Source organism: Protomyctophum bolini (assembly GCF_963924005.1).
Source record: "Protomyctophum bolini genome assembly, chromosome: 12".
Lineage (NCBI taxonomy): Eukaryota > Metazoa > Chordata > Actinopteri > Myctophiformes > Myctophidae > Protomyctophum > Protomyctophum bolini.
Window position 1 is genome coordinate 28,348,892 of NC_137873.1, and position 27,631 is coordinate 28,376,522.

Consider the following 27,631-nt stretch of genomic DNA (forward strand, 5'->3'; position numbering starts at 1 on the left):
TTGGCAAAGATAGCAGATATTTTGCTAATTTAACAATTTTATCAATTATTTGATGAAGCAATTTAGTGGCCTGGGGGGGTGGCCTATAGGATGCACCCCTGGGTGAGTCCAGTCAATGAAATCAATAGAGTTTAAGTCGTTACAGTTCAGTGGATTAATCTGTTCTCTCCCTGTGATGACACAAATTCATCCAACGCTTACAGAATGTTCACTTCTGCAGATTACTTATTGCATGATTTTTTTGTTGTTGTACTCTTGTGATTGGCTAGAGATGGGGAAAATAGTCAAGCTCACAGTCACAATGCTTTGTGATGAACTGATGATGTTCTGCTCTTTTTCACTTTGTTCGTTGACTATTAGATCAATCTCAACATAAATCAATAGAATAGCCTAATCACTAAGAAGGTATATAGGTTTAGTGGTAGGCCTAGCTGAGAGGGGCTGGATATTTTAGTCAGTCAGTCACCAATGATTGGTGGGGACTGTGATCTGCAAAAAGACACACTGAAAACAGCTAATGAGAACATTAGACACTGAATAAAGGCTACTATGGCTACTATGAGCACAACTCAATATTTGACACTAATCATGTTATACGCTTATAGAATGTGTAGATATAGATCTGCCACTTTGGCTGTCTGAAAAGTGTCTCTTTCTTACAACATTCAGGACATCTTGAAAATGGATCCTGCAAGCACACAGTTTGTAGTTCTCCAATTACCATCATCCACTTACAGTATATCAACATAACTTGAAGACAGATTGACAGACTGTGATACACAGATTCTATGTACTGTAAATGGAGACCATTACTGTCAACTTCTCCCTATGATACCCCCGTGCTGAAATATAAATGAGGCTTCTCTGTGGGACATGTGTTTTGTTGGCCGAGGCGATGTACATGTAAACACAGCGCTCCTCCATGCAAAAATAACAAGCTATTGGAAGCAATTTTTCGGTTTAATGAAACGGCAACAAGATTACCTCAGCGTTTGGGTCGGACTGTATGTTCTGTGTGTCTGCTTGGATCAGCGTAAGCGCATGCACGCCATCATCCAGTTGTGAGCTGCGCGCTACAGATTGGTGTTTTTTTCCACTGTACATATTCATGCAGGTTTTAACGGTGTGTTTTATTTGGGTTTTCGCCTAGGAAGGCTCATATGGAAATCTGTCACACCCTTTAAACGAAGTGAACTGTGAGAGAGCCACGTTTACTTCACACACGCCCAGAATGAACAAATTCAACACAGGAGTGAGACAGATTACACGAGTTTATACATGTATGTTGATAGAGGAGCAGTGAGACGGATGGAAGGAGTTTACAGCATGTTGGTGACAGACAATCTGTGCAGGTGACGGTGGGCCTAAATGAGCAGCAACTGTCGTCAACGAGCATGCAGGGAAGCGTTGACTGATTTGCAGTATAGTCCTCCTCTATTAATCAGTTAATTACGCCCACCGAGGCACTCGGAGCGTGTCCGTTTATGAACAAGCTGGGGAGCTGAACGCATCCATCTTCTGATAAGGTGGCTCATTTATTTATGTTGTTGAAGGCCTTTCCGTGTGTCTTTTCTCCGTGTCCGTCATACTTTCTCCCTCCCTCTGCCCCGTCTTCTCCACCGTGCCACTGTGCGGACGGTACGTCTTAGATTCACAGACGTGCACAGTAAAATTCCTCTGTGTAATTCATCTTTCGGTGTAAATGTTTTTAATCACTTAAACAGTACCTATACATACAGTATACTTATTTGACCGGAGTCCCCCAGGGACCTGCTAGTAGGCCTCCTTCTTTTTTCCCCTCTATGCCAAATTGCTTTGCTGAAATAGCCGATCTAGAAGCTAACAACTCATTGCGTTGTAACGCGTTACATTGCGGAACGTTAACTTGTAGATCTGCTATTTTGCCTGGCATTTCGCCCCAGAATTGGGACACTTGTGTTGTTAAACTAACGGAGGCTATTAATTGAGGGTTTTACAGCATGCAGATCAATAAACCAAGGCCACACTCATGCACCAGAAGCCACCCATTGAGCCCAAATGCAATATAGCTCAATACAGCGTGTCCCCATAATCCAGACCCACTAACCTGTTTGAATTAATAAGCGTCGCTTCCTGACGACTCCACCCCCAATTTCAGTTTCTGAATATTTCACAGCTTTACAAGCCTTTGTTCTGACACGAGAGAGTGTGTGTGTGTGTGTGTGTGTGTGTGTGTGTGTGTGTGTGTGTGTGCGCACACACACACACACACACACACACACACACAGGGGGAAATACTTTAGCCTCAAAATGTCACTTGGTGTTCCATATAGCAGAACATGCACTGTAAAATGTGAGTGTTCATTTAACTCAGAAAGTGTATATATGTAACCAAATGGACCCGTAAGGGTTCAGGGGGCTTGTTTCAGGGAACTTCAGGCCTGGTTATAGCCTTTTGTTAAGTTGTGGAATCGAAACTTACACCAACATTGTTTTGTATAAAATTGCTGCATTATAACACAGACCTCTTCTAGGCGGCTTGCCTCCACGGAGCCACGGCATAAAAACACATCTATATCTTATCTGGAAATACTGTGAGATATTTCGCTCGCTGTTCTTCACTGTTCTTCTCCCATACCAATGACGGATGGCCCCTGTCATGTTGTTCTGTCCCATAACCTGGAGGGACTAGCTGGAATTGCAGTTGGTTGTCTGACAACAGCTGGGCAGCTCAGCAGATTGAGTAGGATAATGACTTATCCTAAAATATTTAGTTCCTAATTATTATTTCAAAGGGTGGAAATCCTGCTCAACTAAAATACTAAACATTTGAATGGTGCCTGTATTAATATTAATATAATACAGAGTGTCTTCGTTTTCTCAAAACTGCATACCTTATGTTTGTACTTACCCCGACTAACTAACAGCAAAGACTGCCTGTGCTATTATTAAACCCCATGTCTTGTTAATGTCTTCCCCAGTGTCAGAAGAGGTTTTAACCAGTGTTGACTCTTGAGTCAGACGCAGTGACGTGTGTTTGCACATTCAATATTTGTTGCTCCGCTAGCAGCTGGCGGGGCACTAAGGATGGCTGCCTCTCATGTCGAAAACTGTTGGCCAAATTGCAATGAAACTTTGCTGCCTGCATTCACGCTCCCTGGAGAAGAACTCTGTTTGCCTGACCCCATGACCATCTCTCTAGCGCCACCCTCAAGCCCAATATGTCAACCTTGCATTATGCGGGATGAACCCTAGTGATTTTGGTGACCCCATGGCATCTAGAGCCTCCATTTGGCAAGCAGCAGCAGCACTGTGAAAGGGCTTTTACTCCTTAGTATTCTTAAAAGTGTGTTTAAGAATATTTAAAATATATGTGATCCAGTAGCCTTGTTGGTCCTACAATGTGTGAACACAGGAATTCTACAGCATAAATGATATCTCTATCTCGCACACATTTCACTACTTAATATTCCGACAATTGGCCAAGGGTTTATAACTTCATAAAACTTGTCAAAAGCTCTTCTTTCTCATGTGTGTGGTCTCAACATTAGCTATAGCTAGTTACCCTGTTAGTAAGGCTATTACCCTTTGTATGTGTATCTTAATCGTGTCACACCTCTCTCTCTCTCTTCTTCCTCTCTCTCCAGCTCCACTCCAACTCTGACAAAGGCGATGGCACCGTGCGCTACATTCTGTCCGGGGAGGGGGCTGGATCTATCTTCATCATCGACGAGACGACGGGGGACATCCATGCTGCCAAGAGTCTCGACCGGGAGAGAAAATCCCAGTATGTGTTGCACGCCAGGGCCGTGGACCGCTGGACCAACCTCTCCCTTGAGGCTGAGTCGGAGTTCATCATCAAGGTCCAGGACGTCAACGACAATGCGCCCACCTTCCCCGATGGACCTTTCTCAGCCACCGTACCCGAAATGTCAGATGTTGGTAAGACGAGCATGCTCATCTGAAAGTGTCCTGTTAATAGCCATCTTGACCAGAAATGTAATCTTGCAGTCTCACAACACGTAGTATAGTATAAATGTATTATATTAATAAATATGATTTCTTATATTAATAATAAAAAATACTAATTCAAATAATTCTATAGCAGAGTAAAAAGTTTTTGCCTGGGTGGAATAGAAGTATAAAGTATTGAAAATGGATGTAAATTAAGACGTTACTAACGCAACCAGTAGCCCAAAGTAATAGGACTTTGACGTTACACAGGTAAAGTAAAAATTACTGTAAAAGTGTAATTAAGTACATACAGTCTCATGTCACCCCAATCAGGGAAGCTGGTTCCCACACCGGCTTCCCTGAAACGGCAGCTACGCTTCGTGACACGTTTGTACTAGACTAATAGAGAGAGTTGCTTCACTAGCATAGACTCCCATTGGAAGAATGGAATGCGGACGTTCTCTTTCTATCTCAATGAGGAAGTTCCAATATTTGAAACTACAGGAGGCAAAATCCCGCTTTGCGGCGAGATCGAAGCATGACACAACACTCATTCTTCCCAATCAACCTCAATGTCCTCACACGTCTCTCCCATTCTCATCTTTCTGCCCTGTCTTTGCCCCTTCACCCCACTCCACCCCCCCCCTCTCTCTCTTGTGCCGTTTCGCCAATCACCCTCCCAAACACAGTCGGCGAATATTCTTCTCAATAGACTGTGAATTTTAAAGGATATTGTAATGATAAAGAAAATCCAGTATGATGAGTTCCTCAGAAATGCTTGTTGATTTGGCTTTCACCAATAGAAAGAGAGAAAGAAACCTTACAATACAGGGTTGTTCGACCATGATTGACAGAAAGATCACAGGCTACAAAAAGCCAGAACCGTGTAAAATTCTAACCAATCTCAAAAAGGCAATTAAAGAAATTAATTGGAATGAGCAATTTTGCTCATACTGTAGTAAAAATGATAACTGTATTTCATTCATGGCTTAACTTCAAACGTTGACATGAATAAAGTGAAATGCACTGCACACCAGCTCAAAGTGAGTATCTACCCTGGTTAAATTAAAAAGTAGAAGAAAGAAAGGAGAATACCCTCTCGTGAAACAAAGGGACAATGCTGTTCAGATTTCTCTCAAGAACAAAGAACATGATGTCACTGGCAAATAATGTTGTAATGGCATATTATGATGTTAAGTGTTCATTATGTGTTGTCATGCTTAATGGCGCCGTCATCTAGATGCCTGTGCCATGCTCTATGATGTGTTTCCTGCTGTGTGATCTTCCATATGCTGAATGTTAGATTGCTTTCATGTTCTCGTAATGCATCTTGTTAATGCTCAATACTTTCACTCACTCAGTCTGTGCTTATGTGTTTTGGATGTTCTTCTATATTATGCTCCTTTGAATGTTTTCCAGGTTTTGCTCATGTGTCTGTGCGTACAGTATGTGTTAGGTATGGTCTTTGATGTGTCCTAAACAGTAAATCAACCTGCAGGGACTGCAGATGCAAACGAGGCCATACATAGGTTACATGATCTGGCACATTTAGCACGGTGCACATGATGTTGACTGAAAACATTGCACTGTAATGCAAGCAATGTAATGGCTGTGCAAGGCTCAATCACAGACAGACATATAGATGGGTGAAAACATAATCACCTGCCCAGGCAGGTAAAGATACATATTTACAAAAATACATAAAACATGTGAAAAGAATTGTATAGACTTACCAAGTTGGACCTACTGGCAGTGTGCATAAGACAAATTAGCTCCAGTCAGATGGACACGCACGCACGCACGCACACACACCCTCTCCTGCAAATTTGCACGCTTACATTTTAGAAAATTGTATCTGTTATATGAAACAAAACTATATGCAGCCCTAGCTTTTCTAAAACTGATATTTTGTATTTATTTTTTAATAAACCTTTTTCAACGTATTCCCTAAGAGTGTGCCATTTGCACAACTAGGAGGCTAATGTTGACTCTCAAAATCAAATAATACTAAATATCCTCTTTCTCTCTCCTTTAACCACTCAATACCTAATTTAAGACCTTTGTCATGACTCATGGTCCACTGATGCAATAATCCACAAGAAAAATGTACCAACCCCAACCCGGGGTACCGGTATGTGTCTCAATTCTTTGTTAATAAGTGTTATCGAGCTGTTTTGGGGTTGCAGTGCAATTATTTTAAGTCAGACAGAACAAGGTCTTGTATAATAAAGTTTATTCTATCGCATTCAGTTTACAAAAATGGTCTCGGGTATAGAAACCTTGTAAGTCCAAAATCATTCCTTTTTATTATTATTATTTAAAAAGAAACAAATATGTAACGCTTTTTGATGTTGTAAATCAACTATTTTCACTACTTTTGTGCGACACTCTTGTACAATGAAGTAGTAGGGCAATAATTTATGAAAAAAACACAACGTTGAAATATGAAAAAAATAGATGTTTCTGCCCAACAGTAACCGAGTATGTCAACCCATTCAAATCGGGAAAGCATGTGTTATTTTAGATTCTAACCACTTTACCCATTATTTTATACTTTGGCTGTTCAAAAATAGAAAATATACAAGGATTATAGATACTAGAATTTAGGAGTCATTTGTATAATTGGCCTCAGGTCTTAATGGTTAATGTTGAACACTGCATCCAATTGCAAACACAAAACTACTGTATGGTCTGCACTCCCACAAATCAACATGTGTCTGAGCAATAACTTCTACAACATTAATCCCTCAACTTCTGCAGATTCCATTCACCTCTATAAGTACGAACATTGCTGTCCCACAATAACCTACCTGACCTGGTGGGGAGGTGCATTGTCATTGTGATAGCAGTTTCAGATATCTCCGTGTTATATTCCTCTTAGAAATGCAGCTTTTACAATTCCCATAGTGCACTACAGAGCTAGGCCAGCCATGATGAATGAGTTGTAAAATGGCTTTGGCCGATCCTGTCTGCTGTGACATGGACAGGCTAATGGAGCATGGCTCTTTACAAGACCACAACAGACAGCACAGACAAGATACAGCTTCTGGCTCTTTACAAGACCACAACAGACAGCACAGACAAGATACAGCTTCTGCCTCTTTACAAGACCACAACAGACAGCACAGACAAGATACAGCTTCTGCCTCTTTACAAGACCATAACAGACAGCACAGACAAGATACAGCTTCTGCCTCTTTACAAGACCACAACAGACAGCACAGACAAGATACAGCTTCTGGCTCTTTACAAGACCACAACAGACAGCACAGACAAGATACAGCTTCTGGCTCTTTACAAGACCACAACAGACAGCACAGACAAGATACAGCTTCTGGCTCTTTACAAGACCACAACAGACAGCACAGACAAGATACAGCTTCTGGCTCTTTACAAGACCACAACAGACAGCACAGACAAGATACAGCTTCTGCAACTGATATCAAACATCTGGAGAAACTCACACAAGTTAACTCTGATGATCTTGGTTTTTAGGTTATGGACTGGTTATAAATCAAATCCATAATCGATCCAATATTCCCTTCTCCTAGTTCCCTGCCCATGTTGAATCTAATACAGTATCCTACATTGTTAATCTGCTATACGCAGATTAGGCTATATATGTTTTTAGATTTGAGGTTTTGCCTATTATTGTATTAGGATTTTTATGCCAGTACTGAATCTTTATTTGGTCTTGTCTCATCTGATCTTTTCAGGAACATCAGTGTTCCAGGTGACAGCGTCAGATGCGGATGACCCCACCTATGGGAACAGTGCTAAGATAGTCTACAGTATCCTGGAAGGACAGCCATACTTCTCTGTAGACCCAAAGACTGGTAAGCCACCGTACAGCTCAAGTGACATACAGTACACAACAGCAAGCCTGGGATAATCATTGGGATCTACTGAAGTATAAATCTTCATTGTAGCGAAGGTGCTCTATATACTTGTTTATAATGTGTTATCACACTACTGGAATGTAAGAATCTCTAAGTAAGTTGTTGATCCAGTATTTTATTTATGAGTTGACATGACTTTAATCCCTTTCATAACATCTGTCGTCAAGAGACTCCTTTAAAAGCAATCGTCTTTGGGTTTCATGAAGTCCCTGCATATTGCTTGGGAGCTGAATATTAACTTCCTGGAGTTAACCTTAGTGCCTTAGGTTTGGCAGTTTCCCCCTCCCTGGTGGGCACCGAGTTCATCTCTGACTGCAGAATCAATTTGCATTGCGGCAGTTCTAACATCACTCTAGGTGAAGATGGAACTTGCTGAGGAAGCATATGAATAAGTAATGTTAATGTTTAACAATATTAAAAGAGGCTGTTTCATGGTACACGGATTGTAATAATAATAATTATCATAATCATCCTCATAATCTTCATCATCATCTTTGTAGTGCTGAATGTTATTGATAACTGACATACTGTATCTAGCTATAAACTGTCTGGAGAACTCATCAGACTGCACTGCAGTCGCCAATAACCAGCTTCTACTGTCACTGAGTAGACTAAGCAGTCTTTTGACCAGCTTTGGAATGCATGCATTGCATTTACATTTTCAAGTATTGATTTAGTTAAATTAGAACATCAGCAGGTGGGGAACAATCAATACTTTAGGTCCAGGAAAGCTTCCCCACGTGCAGCTTTCACCAGAATGCATAAACCTAAGCAGCAAGGCTGAAAGGAAAATCTGTAACACAAGATGAAATTAGAATTGTATTAGTCATGAAAAGCAGCTGCGCTGTAACAATGTGCTGTGCAACGATAAGGTGATGGGCTAAATATCTGGAGGTTACGCAGTAACCGTGGTTATATAAAATATATAAGCAAGGCATAAGTCCTATGTACTGTAACTAAGGGCACTGAGGCTCCAGGAGCTACCAACCGTCTCACTGCCACCTGGTGGACGCAAGAGCCAACACTTGACTACCGACCCGGTTGTACTTGGTTAAAAAAAAAAAAAAAAAAAGAATACAGCGATCCTGTTTTATATCAACTATAATAAAGCTTTGACGGAGCGTTCCCCCAGGATCAGTGGACAGTTTAATTTAAATTTGCGGAACGCTCCGTCATGAGCAGTGTTTGTGTTAAACCCCTTTTGGCCGAGTAGTGGCGCATTTTCAATAATTGTTCTTTATCTTTTAAACTTTTTTCTTCTTGTATCTGTGTATTTTGCTTGTATTCCCTCTTATCTAAAGAAGTATGCTACACAAAATTCCCATGCCTAGTTGAGAATAGCAACAGCAACAAAAAGACATGTAGTACATGCTGACAGCTGGCCACTTATCAACCATTGTGTTATAATAAAATATTTATTCCATCCCTTACCAATGCTTAGCAGAACTGTGCACTTTAGTCTATACTTCATATGGCCTCTGTTGTTTTCAGCTTCCTATACCTGTGCATCTTTGACAGCACGGCAACGTTCTTTATTCCACATCTCTGCATATTTCCAAGCAGGAACGAATTCAACCTCTGGGTTGTTGACATGCATGGAGTGTGAAAACTGTGGCAGTTATACTTTTTTTTTTTAAGGTTCTCACATTTTATGCTGTGTTTTGTTGTACTCAGACCATGTCACAGTCGTCACCCCTTGAAGGTCCAATCCCTAGCCTGCTCTTTGACACCTTGTGTTGATTCCATCATTTTTCACCATGGACTTGAGCCACATATCCACTTCTGCTTTTACTGTGATCACCGTAGCATCATTTCTGTGCGGAAACAAAGTCAAGGCCTTCAGAATTTCAAGTGCATATTTTACTACAAGCCAACTCCACTACAACAAGCTACTTGTGTGTGTCATCTTTGTACAGGATTCCTCCACGTTTGGCTCTTTCTGTGACAGTGTGTTGTCACCAAGGCTGGGTAGCTCTCCCATAACACTGTCACTGGAGTGCATGATGAGGACAGCCAGTTAATGTCAAATATGCTCCCCACTCTTTGTGCACGCATACCGAGTTCTGCCACGGCCACTTCCAGTTGTCACAAAGGCTTTGAGGACTTTGAGGAAAGAATGCATGCAGGAAGTTGGTGACCTTTTGGAAGTGACTGACTAGTCCAAGTTGTGTATTACAAGCTCTAGCTTGGGTATATTCCTTCAATGTGTAATGAAGCTGCCCACTTGTACTTTTCATCATAGTAACTGTCAAGTCCACAAGATATTTTTGGTGATTACCTGCTCGCTGAGTCATTGTAAAAGTGCGTTGCACTCTCCAGGTCGTAAAACAGTATCTGCACATGGACGTGAGATTTTATGTTTTTGCAACCACAGGTCGCATTTACTATACGTAATCGTGCATTTTCCGTCTGTTGTTTGGTCACCCCAGGCATGACCATATATGTATGGGAATACCCCCATACATGGTGACATCATCAGGGATGAAGATCTCCATATATGCATATATGACTTGGAACCTGTTAGGACATTCCATATGTTGATCCTTGATTCCTTCCCCATCCATCCTTCCTCTTTGATGTCTCCCTTTTGACTGATACCTGTCCATTCAAACTCTAGACAGGCCTACCCCAAAGTTATTAGTGCAGCCGCGCCCGGCAGCCGGCTAAAACTATAGTTCTCAACAGGCCTGAAATTAAGGTCCGGCCCTATCTGGCCCCCCTCAAACCCTGTACACTCAAGAGAACCCCCGCTACCACCCTTAGATCTTCATATATGGAGCTGACCTGTTCTGACACTATATATGTTGATCTGACCTCATCAAACCCTGCCGTCAACGAGGCAAATGCGTGCACATGAGGTCGCTTCTCGCCCTCAGGCGTTTTATTGGTCTATAGTGCACACACATTTGATGTATAGTACATGGACCACATGGGAGAACATCCAAGGTAGCCAATAAAGCCAAGGATGCGTGCAGTACAGTGCGGTACAGCGACTGCAATACCGCCCCTGCTGCTCCGATTCTCCAGCTGATCTCCTTCTCCAGCCTCACCTCACTCGTGAACAAGACCCTGAGATACTTAAACTCCTTACCCTGGGGTAATGTCTCATTCCCTCCTTGGACTGCACAATCCATCGGTTTCTTGCTGAGAACCATGGCCTCAAATTTGGAAATGCTGACTCCTTGACTCTCCTTTGTTTATACAATTTAACAGCCTGTGGATACTTAAGACAATCAGAGAATTGCTCTCGGATGGAAAGCTGTGCATGGCAGCTCACATTGGTGGCACTCAAGAAACTATCAGTATAGTTCCTCTTATTGATGGATGCTGCGGTTTCATCAGCCCCTCTGAAGCTAAGCTCCTGTCTGCCAAGTAATGACATTGTCACTCATTCTGCCCTCTATAGCTCTGTTTTCCTCACATTGGCATTATGCTTTCCCACCGGCAGCTTAGCGCCCTCATCTAAGACATGCTCAAGTCAGACACGCCCCAAAAGATTAAGCTTGGTTACACATACATAGGTTACGGCATCTCAGGTCATTCCATGTTGATGCACTGCCCTTCCCCTTTCCAAAGTATTCACATCATTTAATCCGTGTTTGGTCCATGTCCCAAATGCAAAGGAGTGTAATTTAAAACTCACTGGCATTGATTCCATTCCTTTATTCAGTTTTAATACACTATAAAGTCATATTAGATTTTATTTCAAGCACCCACACAGCTTGAATAGTGATTGCCAAGCATTACATACACTATACTACACACATACACTATACGATCATGCTACTGTATACAGTATTGTATGTCCAGTCTATTAGGCCTCGATCGTCCTGCAAACGTTTTTAATTGTATTGCCGTTTCGTCCACACAGTGGAGTGAACAAATCTGAAGAAGTAACCCTTGCTTAATCTTATCAGGCAATTCTTCTTTACAAAAAAACGTTATATATAATATAATATAATAACAGAAAAGGGACTAACCATGGCCTTCATTTGGATCTGGCTTTTCTTTTCTCAAATGTTCTCCCAATTTAGTCATTATGCCATCGTCGCACTGTTCATGCTGTTTGGTCTTGGGGAGAGTGTAATAGCTACGTGACATGCATTTCAGACAGGAGACTCAGACAGCATTCAGAGAGGCTGAAGAGGAATGAAAGGCTGCGTTCCACTGGAACGCAAACGCAAGAGCAATCATCCGTCCAGGCTATGGGATGCCGCTTGGCCTAATAGCGAACCCACCATTTGCAGAGCAATTTTCCCTCCAGGACAGTCCAACCATATACTGTACTATTATGTTTTGAACTTGTCATATTTTCGTCCCAACTCTTTCCCACTCCATTATCCTAGTTGCTCTCTCTGAGCCAAAAATGCCCCCAGACACAAAAAAAAGGCTTTCTGAATGTTGAGAAAATATCAAGCGGCATCTTTTTTGTGTTACAGAAGGAGTGCTTTCAAACCATATTACAGACAGCAAATGGGCTTACTTGAGATACAGAACAGCGTTTTGTACAATACATCTGTGTGTGTGTGTGGGTGTGGGTGTGGGTGTTGTGAGTGGATAAAATGGGGTCAAGATCTCAGGCAGAATAAGTATATCAGGACACAAGACTCGTCTGATAGTTCAATTGCATCTTTCTTTATTTGCATCTTTCCGGTCAATTTACAGCAGAGCCCAGCAGAGCAAAAACATCCTTGCATCATCCCTCCTCCCAATCAATGAATCCCTCTCCCTTTATCCCCTCCCCAACACACTCGTAAATAGTAACATAGACAGTCAGTAACAGGTGGTCATCCTAACACGTCCTTTCTTGGAGGGGAAAAGGTAGCACAAGGGTGACAGAGGAGATGGCAAAATATATTGTGGTCCTACTTGCATCAGCTGGTCAGATTCTGAATGAGGTAACTTACACAAATACCTTGGTCTAGCTGAACATGACAACTGACAGGTGTAGGTCATGCTTCCATGGGCTCCCCCCTAGAGAGAGGGAATGACTCTATTCTAAATAACTAGATATGTGCTTGTTCCTATGTCTAGAATAAGTACATGGCTACAGTGATCTATTAAAACATGGTGGCAGCTGTCAGATTGACAGCTGTCAGTCACTTGAAAATGAGGCAATAGTGAAGGACAGGATTGGATGAGATGATAAGGCAATCACCAATCATGTGTATATTTAATTGTATAATTGTCTCAACTATGGCATTCTAAATTTCCACCACAGTGTGGGTGGGTGGGGGTGTGTGTGTGTGTGTGGGTGTGGGTGTGGGTGGGTGGGTGGGGGTGTGGGTGTGGGTGTGTGCATCTGCACGCATGTGCATGCGTGTCTGCACGGGTGTCTGCGCGCATGCGTGTCTGCACGCATGCGAGTGTTTCTGTCTGTGTTGAAAAACAAAGCAAGTGTGAGTGTGCCTTTGTAGTTTGTACCCATACTTTCACAGCCTGAGACACTTACAGAGTGAATCACGCTGTGCAATGTTTTAATCATTCTTTTGTGCCTGGAAACTGCTTATTGTGTTCCCAATCAATTAGAATTGATTAAGTTTCTGCACATGACAGAATGTGATAAATGTGTGAGCACCAGCTTCCCATGATAAATGCATACACTGCAAGAAATGGCCATTAAATGAGCAATCTAATCTTCTGGAAGCTTATTTTACCAAAACTGAAAAAAGAGGGAATAAAGTACAGAAAGGCCTACCAGTGTTTCCTTACAAAATTCAATTGAGGTGCCTGTCAAGGTCTGAAAAGACACCTAATTGATTCCAAGACAACCTCATGTGCTCCTGCTTGGTTTAGAATTGTCAGTCTTGCTGTACTCTATCTGTCTTTTACGATCTACAGTAAATTAAGAACAAGTCTCACTACTGTTTGGAAAGAATGCAATGAGAAAACAAACATTCATGATATGCCCTGACCATGCAGCTCAGTTTGACTAACCAGACGAATCTGCCAGAAAATGAAAAAATGCCCTCGCAGATTGCAGATTTGGTCTGGCACCGCTCAGTTGTGATTGGATTTCATTCCCTCCGAAGTAGTGAGAGACCAATCAGGAACCGATAAGCAAATATGGGGCGGGTTTATCCAGAAGCAGCGAAGGCATTCTCCGGCAACGGCAATGAGATGTGACACTGACGAGGGTAGGGCCGGCAGCTGTGACGCTGACGAGGGGAGGGCCGGCAGCTGTGATGCTGACGAGGGGAGGGCCGGCAGCTGCCGGAGTAGGTGGATGGATTATGACCGCTCCGTTCCACTACACAGTCGGTCCGTTTGGCACTGCCGGTAAACTGTCGGTAATAACCGCAGCACTGCCGGGAGAAGGAGCGGCATCTGTCGGTCCGACATGCGTTGCGTCGTGCTTGCGGTTAGGGTAAGGGTTTGGGGTAGAGTGTTCATCTGTCGGTCCGACATGCGTTGCGTCGTGCTTGCGGTTAGGGTAAGGGTTTGGGGTAGAGTGTTCATCTGTCGGTCCGACATGCGTTGCGTCGTGCTTGTGGTTAGGGTAAGGGTTTGGGGTAGAGTGTTGGATTGATGCCGCCGAGAAACACTACCGCCTGCCGTGGGTGTTCTGCGCCTTAATGCCGTTGCCGGAAAATGCACTCTGCATTTTTTTAATTCACCCTTTGGAAATGCAGGTTCCACACAGAGATACCAGACTAATATCTACAGTAGCAGTAATATTAGTCTGACCATGCCAGGCTACAGTTTGACTACACCAGGGGTTCTCAACCCGGGGGTCCCGAAATTATTTTGGGGGGTCCCTAGAAAAACTTTGAGAATCCCTGGACTACACTACCGGATATAGGTTGCATGTGTGAGTTAGGATGTAGTCTTGCCATGATGGTGTGCAGAAGTTCTTAGGGGGCCCACTTACAATAGCCGTTACGCCAGGCTGAGGATCATTGGTTCACAGTACACCATCCTCTTGTGCTGTTGTCTTGTGCTCATGTCTGCTCTGATCCTATGGTGATCAATACATATCTGAGCTCTCTCTCTCTCTCTCTCTCTCTCTCTCTGCGATACATCCTCGCCTCCTCATGACCCGGAAATTGTTTGCGTCCCAAATGTAAATTTTCTTACATGGGGAAGAGACGGGCAGTTACATTCAGAAAATGTCATTGGGATTTGAACCCGCAACGCACTTAAAGCCTATGTGGTATTTGCCTGGACTAGACCAGCAGGCATGCAGTCAGAATGTGTTTTTCCCATCAGAATGTGTTTTTTTTTCTCCGGTGACATATGCATTGTCCTCCTTGACATGACAACCCTCAGGGATCTGGCGATCCAGCTGTGTGATGCAATAAGTAATTGCTGTCAGCTGACACTGATTGAGTGAGGAGTGTTCTTCCCATTCTTCAACCCATTTTGGGCGGGAACCCCTTTTGGTGTTAGCATTATGCTATGCTTTAGCTATTGATAAATAGTAGATCTACAAGCTCATAGCGTGCCACCGAGTGCCGCTCTACGAGCTTGTAGGTACGACTGACGACTGACATAGAAACATAGCTTTTTCAGAAAACTGTCAGGATGTAGAAGACATTTTTAGAATCTGATCTCAGGTCAGAATGGGTTAAAGTGAACCCAGTCTGTCCTCTCCCTTACTCTGACGCAGGGTTTAGGTGCGAGGAGACTATGCGAGGAATTCAGATTCCCCCGAAAGTTGATTCCCTCGCAAGAATATACCAGTACCAAGGATTCGGTTTGGGCAGGGAGGAGAGGGAGCGGGGTTTGTGGACCGTTACATCACTGTCCACAGGCAAACTTGTTTGAGCCTAATTATTCAGAAAACCTCAGACCACAGAAAATCCACTGAATGTTCAAAGTCTATTTTTTTTTTGGGTGCAATTGAGGTCAGACAACCTGAAAAAAGGGGGGAAAATCACACCAATGTGAAGTGACGGTGCCTTTGGAGTCTAGCACAGTTGTTGACTTACATCTAGGTGTAATAATAAACTAATTATTTTAGTAGTGGGTATAAAAAGTGAAGACAGAAAAGTGAGGACGCACATTGTGATTGGCGGCTGTGATTGGCATATCGTTGCTCCTTGTTGCTCCTTGCTCCAACCCTTTTTGTCATCTACTTCGCTGTAATGCTGCAACATGCTTTTGGACAGTCAACTGATGGCATATACCTCCATACAAGATCAGATGGAAAGCTATTCAGCCTCTCACGCATGATTCCAGTCCAGTACAGTACAGTACAGTAGAGGGACCCCCACACGGTAACTCTGTCATTTCTCAACCGTTTGGGACACGGGGCGGCACGCACACCGGAACTGGCCCGCGATCCTGGGGGTCTGGATGTTCCAGGGACCACCGGGGACCCCCACATGGTAACTGTCATTTCTCTACCGTTTCGGACGCGGGGCGGCTCACTGTGGGTCTGGAACTTCCGGGAACCCCCCCCCTGGGGACCCCCACACGGAGTTGCACCACTCACAGGTGTGATCTTATTTGGGCCCACCAAAGCAATCAGATATTCGTTACTGAGCCATGCTGTAAAGTCGGTTGTCTTTGCAAGATTTCACAATGGCAATGTTGACCATAGTCAGTTGACTCAGTTCTGTTCATAACTCACCAGTCACCAGACCAAAGTTTTCCACCTGTCCAAAGTAATTTCTGATGCAGACATAACCTTTTTGAATCACCCTATCCTTTGTGATATAACATCATTTTGGTCAATGATATCACATGTGATATAATATACGTATAAATAGCAGCCAGTCATTGACTGCAGGTCAACTTCTTTGTTTATTTAGAATTGATGCACGGCTTGGTTTCTCTTTCCCACAAGCATTGTGAAACAAGTTCACTTTAGTTAAAAATAAGTTGTCATGTTTATTTAGCCTCATTATGAATGCCTCAAAAATAATGCCTGCCTGCATGCCATTTATTATCACTCAGGGTCTTTCTAATGGTTCACCCCCCACTCCCACCCCTTTTATAACAACTTCATCACTGAATGAACTGAGGTAATTAGGATGTTTTGTCTCAATTAGTGTGCCTCTCTCCTGCATGCATAAAGTACTTATTTAAGGGAGAATCACACCAAAAATGTGATTGCATCCGATAAGTGGGGTTGATTAAGCATTCTGCTGGATTTACTGATGCTCACGCTATTTGTGAGCGTTGCTTTTTTGTGCGTTATTTCTCTGCCTCTAAAAAAACCAACAGGTCCATAATGACTGATCATATTTTTTTGTTATCAAATGTTTTTTATTTAAGACAATAAAATCACAATAAGACACGTTAACATCATAAATGACTAAAGAAAACAAAACACATATAAACACAAAAACAAACAATCCCACCCACCCCTCCCCCCGAGACCAAAGATGCCACAAAATGTCAGTAATCTTACTACTGTGCAATGGGAACAAAAAATAAATTAATAATGATAATAATAACAATAATAATGACTAAATCATGCCCGTAACCAAATCTGCAATACCAGACCAAATCTCGATGTTTTCCTCTTTTGCACCATGCAATCTTGCTGTAGACATTTCTAGATAAATTATGTCTAGATAGGTCAAAGCCCATTGGCCAAATGACAATGTATGAGGAGGTTTCCAGCGTGAAGCAACCATCTTCTTTGCGGCCGTTACGCCAGCAAAGAAGACACGAATATGGGTATTATTTAATGGCAACTGGGATACATCATTTAATAAGAATAGAGATGGGGAGGGTGTGATGTTAATTTGTAGTATAATCGAAAGTTTAGCAGCAACCAGATTCCAAAATGTGAGGACACCCGGACACTCCCACACCATATGAAAGAATGTACCTGTATACGTATGGTGTTCGGAGTGCAGAAAGTGCAGTTGTGATTATTTAAAATCCGCATAGCACACAATCTGCGGGGGGTTAAGTATGTCCGATGAACAAAATTTAGATTAATTTGTTGATGATCAGGATTCCTAGAAGACAGGACAACATTAGACCACACTGTATCCCAGCTCCAATCTGGATCTAGATTTGGTATGTCATTCCTCCATACAGTATCATATTAAATATTGAAGCGTGTGGTGATGATGAAAGTAAATGCAGCAAGGAGACACAGATTGCTGATAGATCTTGGAAATGCACCAACATAATCAATACATAATATAAATGTAGGCCTACAGTAATCTCTAGGCTGCACAGTCTGGAATTACTCTAAGAAATGAAAGAGGACCATGAACCGCTCCCACCACAACATATGATTATAATAACAATGGCTCCTTGCAACTCTGGCCTACACTATCTGACATCTACAGTAGATTGTATAGAATCTAAAATTGCCGCAAACGGATATTGTTTTCATACATTTCCAGCAACAAAACATAATAAGTCACCTGTTTTCATGGCTTTTATAACTACTACTGTTTACAGTATGCAATAGTAGCCCAAATAATAATGTCAAAGTTGGAGTCGCATTATGTCCCTCCAAAAATGTTTAGACTACACTATTTCACTTAATGTATCTTTTCTTTTTCTTTTTGAGCTGGTGGAGGAGGGCAGTACTGTACTGTACGTCCACTGCACCTTTTGAAGCTGTGCTTTATAGAGTCAGCACAGCTGGAGAGCAGTCCTGTGTGCTGATTACATAATGCTGCCTTAATGAAAATGTTAATTTGATGCAATTTAAAAGTACAAACTGCACCTCGGGTGCAGGGCCCCACACATCTGGACCAAAGTGGTTTGAACTGACCAGCATGGCCTTTGTCAGGTCCCCACACTCTCCAAATTGGGCCGGTTCATCCTGCAATCGACATCATGAGATATCAAATCCCCCCAAAAAGAGCAACCGCAAGATAGCATAGTAGTTTAAATTCATGGATATTTTGACCATGCTTTTATAGCCTTTTACTCCTGTAATGAAGAATGACCTGACTACCAAAGGACCGGCACCATCTCACATGCAGCTGCTTTATTACCACTCCGAGACACGCAAGCATTAAAAGGCACTTGAGCTCAGAATGTTCACGTTTTAGGCGTGCATAATGACATTTATAAGCTGCGGAGGCAGTGGCCCAGAATTTTCAAGTTGTATGGCCTATTTCTCACCTAAAATTGAATCATAAACTGTTTTTGCTGGACTGTTCTGTAGGTGAAATAGATTCCAGACAAGCTCTGCTGCTCCTAGTGTCTTATCATCATGCTTAACAGAGAAAGGGATTTCTACGTGGTTTGAATCCCAACGGTCATGGTGCGGGACATGTAGATGTCCGTTTACCGCATGTTTTTATTGATTACTTTCAATCGCCTTTCTACACACCCGGGCAATTTATCAACTAGCCTAGGTTCATAGCACACTCCGATCCCGTGATCCCAAAAAAGAATGCCTCTCCCCCTCCCTTCCTGAAAACAGGACGGGAGGGGGTTGGCGTATTGTCACATAATGGCGGCTTGGAGACTCCCATGCAACTCAGGTCAACAGAATCGCATAACAAGCCAATCGTCTCGGTGCACTCATCTGATTTCTCTCTCTTTGTTTCAGGGAGGAGAGGGCAGCATCTGACATAAAACCGCTCCTAATTAGGCTTTCTGTTCAAGAAGAGTACGTTACTACAAAAGCAGGTGTTACATAAAGGTACATATCTCCAGAATGGAAGATGGTGAAATCAATTTAAAAGTGGACAAGTTACGCTTTCCTTTGAGGTATGCTGTGTGATTCTCGCTATAAGAGAACATTTACTGTGGGCCTCAGAAAAGGTCCTTCGTTCAATGCAACACCCTTAGCACCACAAGGCTAGCTCTGCCCGAAATGGCTAGCAAGAAATGTGTTAAGTTAGTGTTATTCAAACCCCCAACATGTTTTATGCCAATTAACCCTATCCCACACATTTCTGTGTTGTCCTGTTGTTTGTGTTTATTAAAGGATCCCCATTAGAGCCTCTAGTCTTACTGGGGTCCTGTTGTTATACCATACTGGCTCAACCTGCCAGTGAGGAGCCCACCGGGAGTACCGTTCAACACCCCCCACTGACAGGCAGCACCACAGCCCTTAGGAGTCACTAGCACAGAGACAGAGATTTATTGCCCTTATCACCTGGGCTTCCCTCCCTCCAACATGGGATATTGTGCTTATACAGTCGACCAAAACGGATACACCACAGCGATTCGACCCTGCAACTTGGGGAACAATATTTAACAACACAACAGCTTCATTCGGGTGTGGTTTATATGTTCCACATCAAGAAACCTAAGCCACTCACAAAATATATGTATCACAAAAGATGCAGCTTGATATTTGGTTTTCTCATACAAATATTCAACAAATGTGACAATGGCAATCTGGATTCAGATTTTTATGGACCAAAGTGTGTGTTGTATAAATACCCGTTATTGGGAACCACTTGTCGACGGCAAACTCAACAGGAGGTTGGATGCTCAACAGAAATCCAAAATTCCGTAAACTGAAGAAATAGTGTGTATATAGGAGAATAAGAGACCCATTAAGGGTTTGGAGCTAAGTCAGAAATGGTTAATGTCCTCATCTGGCTAATCCACTGAGACTCATATTGGAAAAGGGAAGGTCAACAACTAGAACACACAGCAACACAGGCAGGTAGGCAAACAGCCGTGTGTGTGTGTGTGTGTGTGTGTGTGTGTGTGTGTGTGTGCGTGCGCACATGTGCACGCACGCACGCACAATTAAATGGATGAAACAGGCTTTTACTGAGTGTCCTGGTCAGCTATTCTTGTACAAGTTATGCTATTGCTGGACAACAAGGTCACTGGAATACCCACCTACGCACGCACACAGACACACACACACACACACATACCGAAGGAGGTGACCTGCTGTACCTCAGTCCCACATGCCCGGTCACTCGTCATTATTAAAGCTAATCCATAATTAGTATGGATATTAATGACTTCACAGAACAGATGAGCAAGTATCACAAATCACAGTATCTGTCACCGTTGTGTCTATTACATTTTAATTGCAATGCCCTTATGCAGAGTGACTCACAGTTGTCAGTTCCAGATACCATCATTATTCAATCAACTATAAGGATCAAAGGTTTTTAAGTGGACTAGTCACAACAGCCTATGTTTAGTATTCATATAATTAGGATAAGCACTAGTGTAGGCCTGTACGTGCAGAAAATTATGTCTGTATTATGGATTACAGAGATCGTTGAAAACATTCACGCAAACACCAAAGTGGAACAAATCTGACATTTCTTGCGACATTGTGTGTGATTTGTCATGGCCTGACCTACAGAATGCATTAATTATGTTTCCATCTACAGTATGCGGTAGATGTATACAGGTATAGTTGCAAACATGGCTGACTCATAGAGTTATAAAGTATAGAGGGCGGACAGGGAGCGACAGCCCCGCCCCCTGCTATTCATTTCAATGGAAGTATAGCTCAGTGGTGTTTTTTAAAGAACGCTCTACTTCCCTTTTTTCCGATTTGGACACCAACAGTTGGTGTCCAAAATGCGGAGGTTCTAACGAGCGCTCGATGTTAAACCAAAGATGCACCGTGTTTAGTCGTGTGCTAAATGCACAGGCCCGCCTGCAGTGCCAGCCTTGACCAGTAGGGTTCAACGGTGGCCAGCTGCTCTGTGGGCTTGGGCTGATTTCAGTTCAGACAAAAGAAACATAATGGTACGCTTCCTTAACAGGGATTGTAGTGAGAAGCATGGTTAATTTAATCCATTCAAATGTTGCCTTGGCACCAAGATGTCCCTATGTGATTAAAGTGGCAATCTGAGACCATTGTCTTAGCCATTGTTACCATCTATCCATTGACTTTAGTTGGCTACATTTATTTCTCAACCTTTACCCTTATTACCATATGCCTAAACTGTAGCCATAGATTAGGATTCAGTAGTCTAAATCCTAATCCAGGAAAAAATTTAAACCAAGATTATGTCCTTATTTTCCAGTATGAGCAGAAACATAGACAGTCGGACATATATCTTTCTTTCTTTCTTTCTTTCTTTCTTTCTTTCTTTCTTCATTTTTTAATTATTATTTTCTTTTCTTTTTGAGGGGCGCTAGGCCCTCCAACGTCTGTCTTTCAGAAACTATACTGGCAGCCAATTCTATGGACGTTTAATGTTTGCCTTAAGCAAAATCAGCATGCACCCCGTTTTCAGTAGCCTGGGTTCCAGCCTCAATCGCTGCGTTCCGTGAATCTGTTTTGTCACTCGCTACTCAGTCAGGCCAGCTGGCAGCAGACTTGTATCTCATAACGTCACCACCTATTACGTAGCCACGTGGTTGCTTACATGTCATCAGCCAGTGGCACTTTGTCCATGCTTTTCTCACTCGAGACTAAAACCTACGTCCTATGTTAAAAAGTAAACACATTTAGTAGTCCACTGTCCGAGTAGTAGAAATAAACTGACGGCTGTGTGGGGTTAGTGTAGTTTAATGATAAATACAGCAGCTGCGCCGTGCGCTTTAATACGACGTCAAACTGGTGTTTTTTCTTCCAACCCACAGCACCACAGACCGCAGCAATTCAGGCTGGAACCCATACGTATCTCCCCCACCCCTTTCCACACACACACACACACACACACACACACACACACACACACACACACACACACACACACACACACACACACACACACACACACACACACACACACACATCCCCGTGATGTACTGTGGCAGCCACAGTAGGCACCCCTCACTTCACTAGATCTTTGCCTTTGTAGAAAATTGTAGAATGAATTGACCAGCAATGACATGCCCAAAACAGTGACACCATGGGGCTAATGTAATGTGTGTCTCACCTGTGTTGTATTTTCTGTCGTACTCTTGCCCTTCCATCTAAATAACTATGCTCGCTCTCACTACAAAAGAGAATTAAGCTCAAAGCTGTGCTCAGATTGAGATACCATCATTCTTGAGCGTTGTCCTTCACTGCTTGCATCTCAGCCTGCAGCTTGTTGTGCCTGCAAGCTAACAGGCTGTTTAGCATGGCACTAGGTACCTGGCTGGCAGAGAAATGTGGGTTCGTGGGCAGGTGGTGAAATTAATGAATTGTAAACATCGCGCTTTTGCATCCAGACAACTGCATTTTAACGGTTGTGGAAAACAACATATCGCAGAGTTCTTTACAACCATCTGTTCGCAGTATTCCGTTTCCCAGCCCCAGACTAGTGTGATAAAGAGGAGTTGCTTAATAGCGGTGAAAATAAGTCCAAGCAGTCTAAAAATAAAGTGCCTCTTGGACGTTCTGTTTATTATTATATCAGTCAGGATGCTGATGGTTTCATGGAAGGGTCTGATGTCTGGGGGGAGCACTTAAAAATATACTCGTAGTATCATCCACAACATACGTGCCCACCCCCTCAAAAGTCAGAACATGCTACTGTATGACTGCTCGCGCACGTGTGTGTGTGTGTGTGTGTGTGTGTGTGTGTGTGTGTGTGTGTGTGTGTGTACAGTATATACATGCATTTCATAACTTTATATGTGTCGACTCCATCAGACACACTCCATAACTATCTAACAATGGTATTGAGTAATGAAGATAATTCATTCAAAACAATGGGTTGTGATTTCACACTTTTCTGAAATAACTACGCAATTACCATGCTACATTAACTACGGCAGAGCAGGGGAGTCTAGGGATATAAGAATCTAATATGATGCATCTGGCTTGTTGAGCGGCTGGGCACTGCGCTATAGATTGACACCTACAGGCTGGGGCGGCAACATTCAATATCTGTCTAATGTGCTAATGAAGATGTCATATTACGTGTTTCTTTGCTGGCTGAATACTTAATGAAGCATGTGAGGTGGCAGTGTTGCTTCCCTGGCTTATTGATTATGGTTTTGTTTATGAACTATAGGATGTACTGATGAGAGACTTAATATTCATTATTCACTCATATTCATTGTTGATAGCCAGTACAATTCACTGACTCACATGTTACTTATTGACACTGTACATACAGTACAGTGTATTCATGCTATTGATAGTCTGTATCCATTCATGGACTATATGTATTGCCGACAGATTCATTCATAATATTCTAGTTCCTAGTAGTTTTATACACTACTACAGTACTCAAGGATGATGCAAGTTGGAAAACGATGCAAGTTTAAAATGACTTTTATTTAAACATATTTTTTTGTAACTGGAACGCAATATCCAACATTGCACTATATATAAAAAAGAATAAGACTGTATACTGTTTTATATATATTTTTTGCCATGCAGCCTTGCCTTGTACTGTTTAGCTGTGGCGTGTCGGAGGCTAACAGCAGAATGCTAAAGGGCTGTTTAACATGGTGTGTCGGCCCGGCTGACAGATGAACTTAGTGGTACAGGCAGGTGGGATTTGGATGCAGCGTGTTTGCTAGATTCTACCTCTACCTGACATCCCCCTGAGAGAAGGAGAGCAGCATGGAGGGAGGGGGTGGAGCACACGCTGATGTGGAGCAGAAAGAGAAAAGGGGAAAGGAATGGGAAATACTTTGCACAATTTTGTTGCTGGCACATGGAAACCCTGTATCTAACACAAATAGCTGCTTTTCGGGAAATGGAAACAAGAATGTGTTCCAAAGGATTTCAAGGTTGTAACATAAGAGTAAAACTTTTTTTAGTTTGGCTTCCTTCAGACAATGCAGCAGCATACATAACATAACATCAAACATCAATCACAGCAAGCACAGCCAACAAAGGGATAGAATAAAGAGTGCAAGAAAGAAAGAAAAAAATCACACCCGTGTGAACTGAGTGGTGCAACTCCCCCCCCCCCCCCCCTCCCCTCTCTCTCTCTCTCTATCTCTCTCTCTCTCATATTAGCAGGCAACAGTGCAGCACTGTCTCTCTCTCTGTTTCTGGCACAACAGCGCCCCTACTGGTACTAATAGTCATACTGGTGCTCATTAACCAACACATAGGTAGGTGAACACGGACATTGCTTTTCCTTGGAGTGGTTGCACCACTCAAAAAAAGAGTAACATACAGTATGTGCATGTTTTCTCTGTAGTAGCAAAGGGCTAGTGTTTTCCTTTGCCCTGTTTCGCTCTGGTTCTTATCAGTTCGTTCATGTGTCTGATTGTTCGGGGAAAGAAGCTTTTTGCAGTTTTCCAGTGGCTTTGAGATTGGGAAAACGTTTTCCATGCGGCAGCATCTCAAACAGTATGCAGTTGGGAATCGGATGGCTTGAGTCCTTCATAATTCAATGTAGTCATATTACATTAACCCACAGACACCCTTAACCACTTTAATTTGTTCATATAGCCTACAGTATGTCAAATGCAGGTCTACAAGATCACAACACATTGCCATGTGAGATCGTGGTGAGCTTGTAGATTGGCTGTTTTATCGTTAGTTTTATATGACACTGTAGTATGATGAATTGGGGCATTCATTTAAAAAAAACTGAAATATGGAGATACAAGTTTTCTGCCCAACAGCGGCGACATGTACTGTAACTCCCGTAATCGATTTGATTGATGATGGCAGTCGTTTCCCTCCTCCATCTTCGCTTCTCTCCTTTCATCACATTCCCTTCCTGTCCGTCCTCTCTCTTCCTATTTCTTTATCGCTCTCTGATTTCCTCTCTCTCGTTTAATGAGAGAGAGGACCACCACAGGAAAAAGCAAGCTGCGAGCAGGTGCTCGGCCTCCGAACCCCGCTCTGCAAATAAATCAGAAACGCCACATGAATAGTGCCGTCACCAGATGCCCCTGCAACCCTTCTCCCAGCCTCTTATCTCATCTGTTGTGTCGTGATATTATATAGTAATTTCCTTTCTCCGTAGAGTAGACTCCCTCTCTGTGTCTCTTTCCCCTGGCCTTGGGAAGGGAGGCGCACACGGCAGCCCCGGAGCCTTCATGCTTGTATAAGCACATGAATTATCAGAATGAGGATGGGGCGGCTAACCTTGGACGCTCTCAAGTGGAGAGAAGAAACCAGATGATAGCCAAAAAAGAGGCTTTTGTGTGTGTGTGTGTGTGTGTGTGTGTGTGTGTGTGTGTGTGTGTGTGTGTGTGTGTGTGTGTGTGTGTGCGCGCGCGCCAGCACTGTTAGAAGGAAAGGTATGGGTGGGCGGACCACTGCAACGTTTGATATTCTACTAAACCTTTTAGTGGTATTATGCATTTCCTTTCATTCCAGTGTGTCATTCTCTCTGGTCCCTCTATATCTCCATTTTTCATCCACATGCCTTAATTGGCCTTCCAACTTGAGTCTCTTTTCAAAGTGAGTTGAATGGCAGTCCATGTAGAGAACAAACAGAACGTTCTCCTACACCAGTGGCTCTCAAGGTGGGGTCCACAAACCCCCAGGGGTCCTTGAGAAGGTTCTAATACTTAATACATTAACATGTGTTCAATCAGCTATTTAAAAATATCTACAATATCTATGCGCTCACAACGCATTGCGAAAATAGTTTAACAACACAGATCTGGGAACCTTCAAATTCCAAGATGCCCACTCTACTCTACCTCCTGAGTCACTGCCACCCCATGCGTGCAGGTCTGTCTTTCTTTCGCATAATCTTGAGAATCGTTCTTCCGAACGACTTCACATTTGGCAGGTGTATTGCTGAGGACCCATGGGAGTGCAGGGTGAGCAGGACTCAAGAACGCTCCTGCAGCCATACTGCAGTCACAGTCACACTGCAGTTCTCCACAACGTTGCATGCGGCTGTGGCTCAGGAGGTAGAGCAGGTCGTCCAGTGATCCGTGGGTCGGCGGTTCGAATCCCGGCTCCCCCTGTCCACATGTCAAAGTGTCCATGGGCAATACACTGAAGCCTACATTGCCTCCAATGAGTCAGTAGGTGCTAGCTTGCCACCATTGGTGTGTGAATGTGGGAAGTGAGGACGCTGGTGTCGACTGTTCACCGATGCACCACCCAATGGATATGTATTATGTAATGTGTGAATGAATGTAAGGCACTTTGAGTACTTGGAAAAGCACTTACTTGCAAACAGCGTATTCCGAATGGACACACATTATTCACTTGTGCATTTTTTCCCGTACCCGTGTTTCTGTAGAGCCCTTGTTTTTTTGGGGGAAATACATATTATACGACCGTATACACTATTATATCCGTGTCAGCTTAGATCCTGAACTATTCTAGCATGACCTGTTCATTTGATTTATTTTTAGTGTATCGTATAATTAGCATCCTCCTCAGCATCCAACCTCAACAATCTGTGGTATTTGTTTGCTACTGTATTGTATTGCTTTAGTTGGTATTGTAAACACACACTTAATTTCCCCTCTTTTGGGAAAAAAGCACAATCTATTCTAATCAAATGTAACCTGGTAAGATGATAATAATAACCCATGAATGAACACAGTGGTCCCCTAGCTGGAGAAGCTTGAATTTCACAGGACCGAAATGTGTAAATATCAGCTTACTGTATGATCCATTAGCCCTGCTTGCACTACATGCCTTCCAGTGCTGCAAATGAACTAAGTACATTTACTTAAGCATTGTGGTACAGTTTTGACTTGAGCTATTTGTACTCTACTTGAGTAGTCCTAATGTCCAATACTTTTAATTCTGCTCCACTTCACCTCGAGTACATTTTGAAATCCTGACTTTAACTTGTAACAGTGGTTCCCAAATGGAGTAGGGAGTAGGGCCTACTTGAAAACCTTGACAGTGTCCACGGCCCCACCCATCTGACCCCTTAACCCATTAAGACTGAGGGCCACGGCCCACCCACCTGTCCCCTTAACCCATTAAGACTGAGGGCGATACTACTGTACACATGACTTCTAAAGCAGTAGTTCTCAATTCAATTCAAGGAGCTTTATTGGCTTGAGAAAACCCACATTTACATTGCCAAAGCAAGTTTCAAAGTATAATA

At 42.9% G+C, this 27,631-nt stretch overlaps 1 protein-coding gene across 1 annotated transcript in view; it reads left to right on the forward strand.

The window, feature by feature from the left end:
• LOC308326194 (cadherin-18-like) overlaps positions 1 to 27,631 on the forward strand; it is a 133,581-nt gene that overhangs the window by 20,833 nt on the left and 85,117 nt on the right. Inside the window, exons 2-3 of the mRNA XM_080779002.1 lie at positions 3,627 to 3,921; positions 7,650 to 7,769. Of these exons, the coding sequence (XP_080635128.1) occupies positions 3,627 to 3,921; positions 7,650 to 7,769 (415 nt within the window). The remainder of the gene's footprint in view (positions 1 to 3,626; positions 3,922 to 7,649; positions 7,770 to 27,631) is intronic.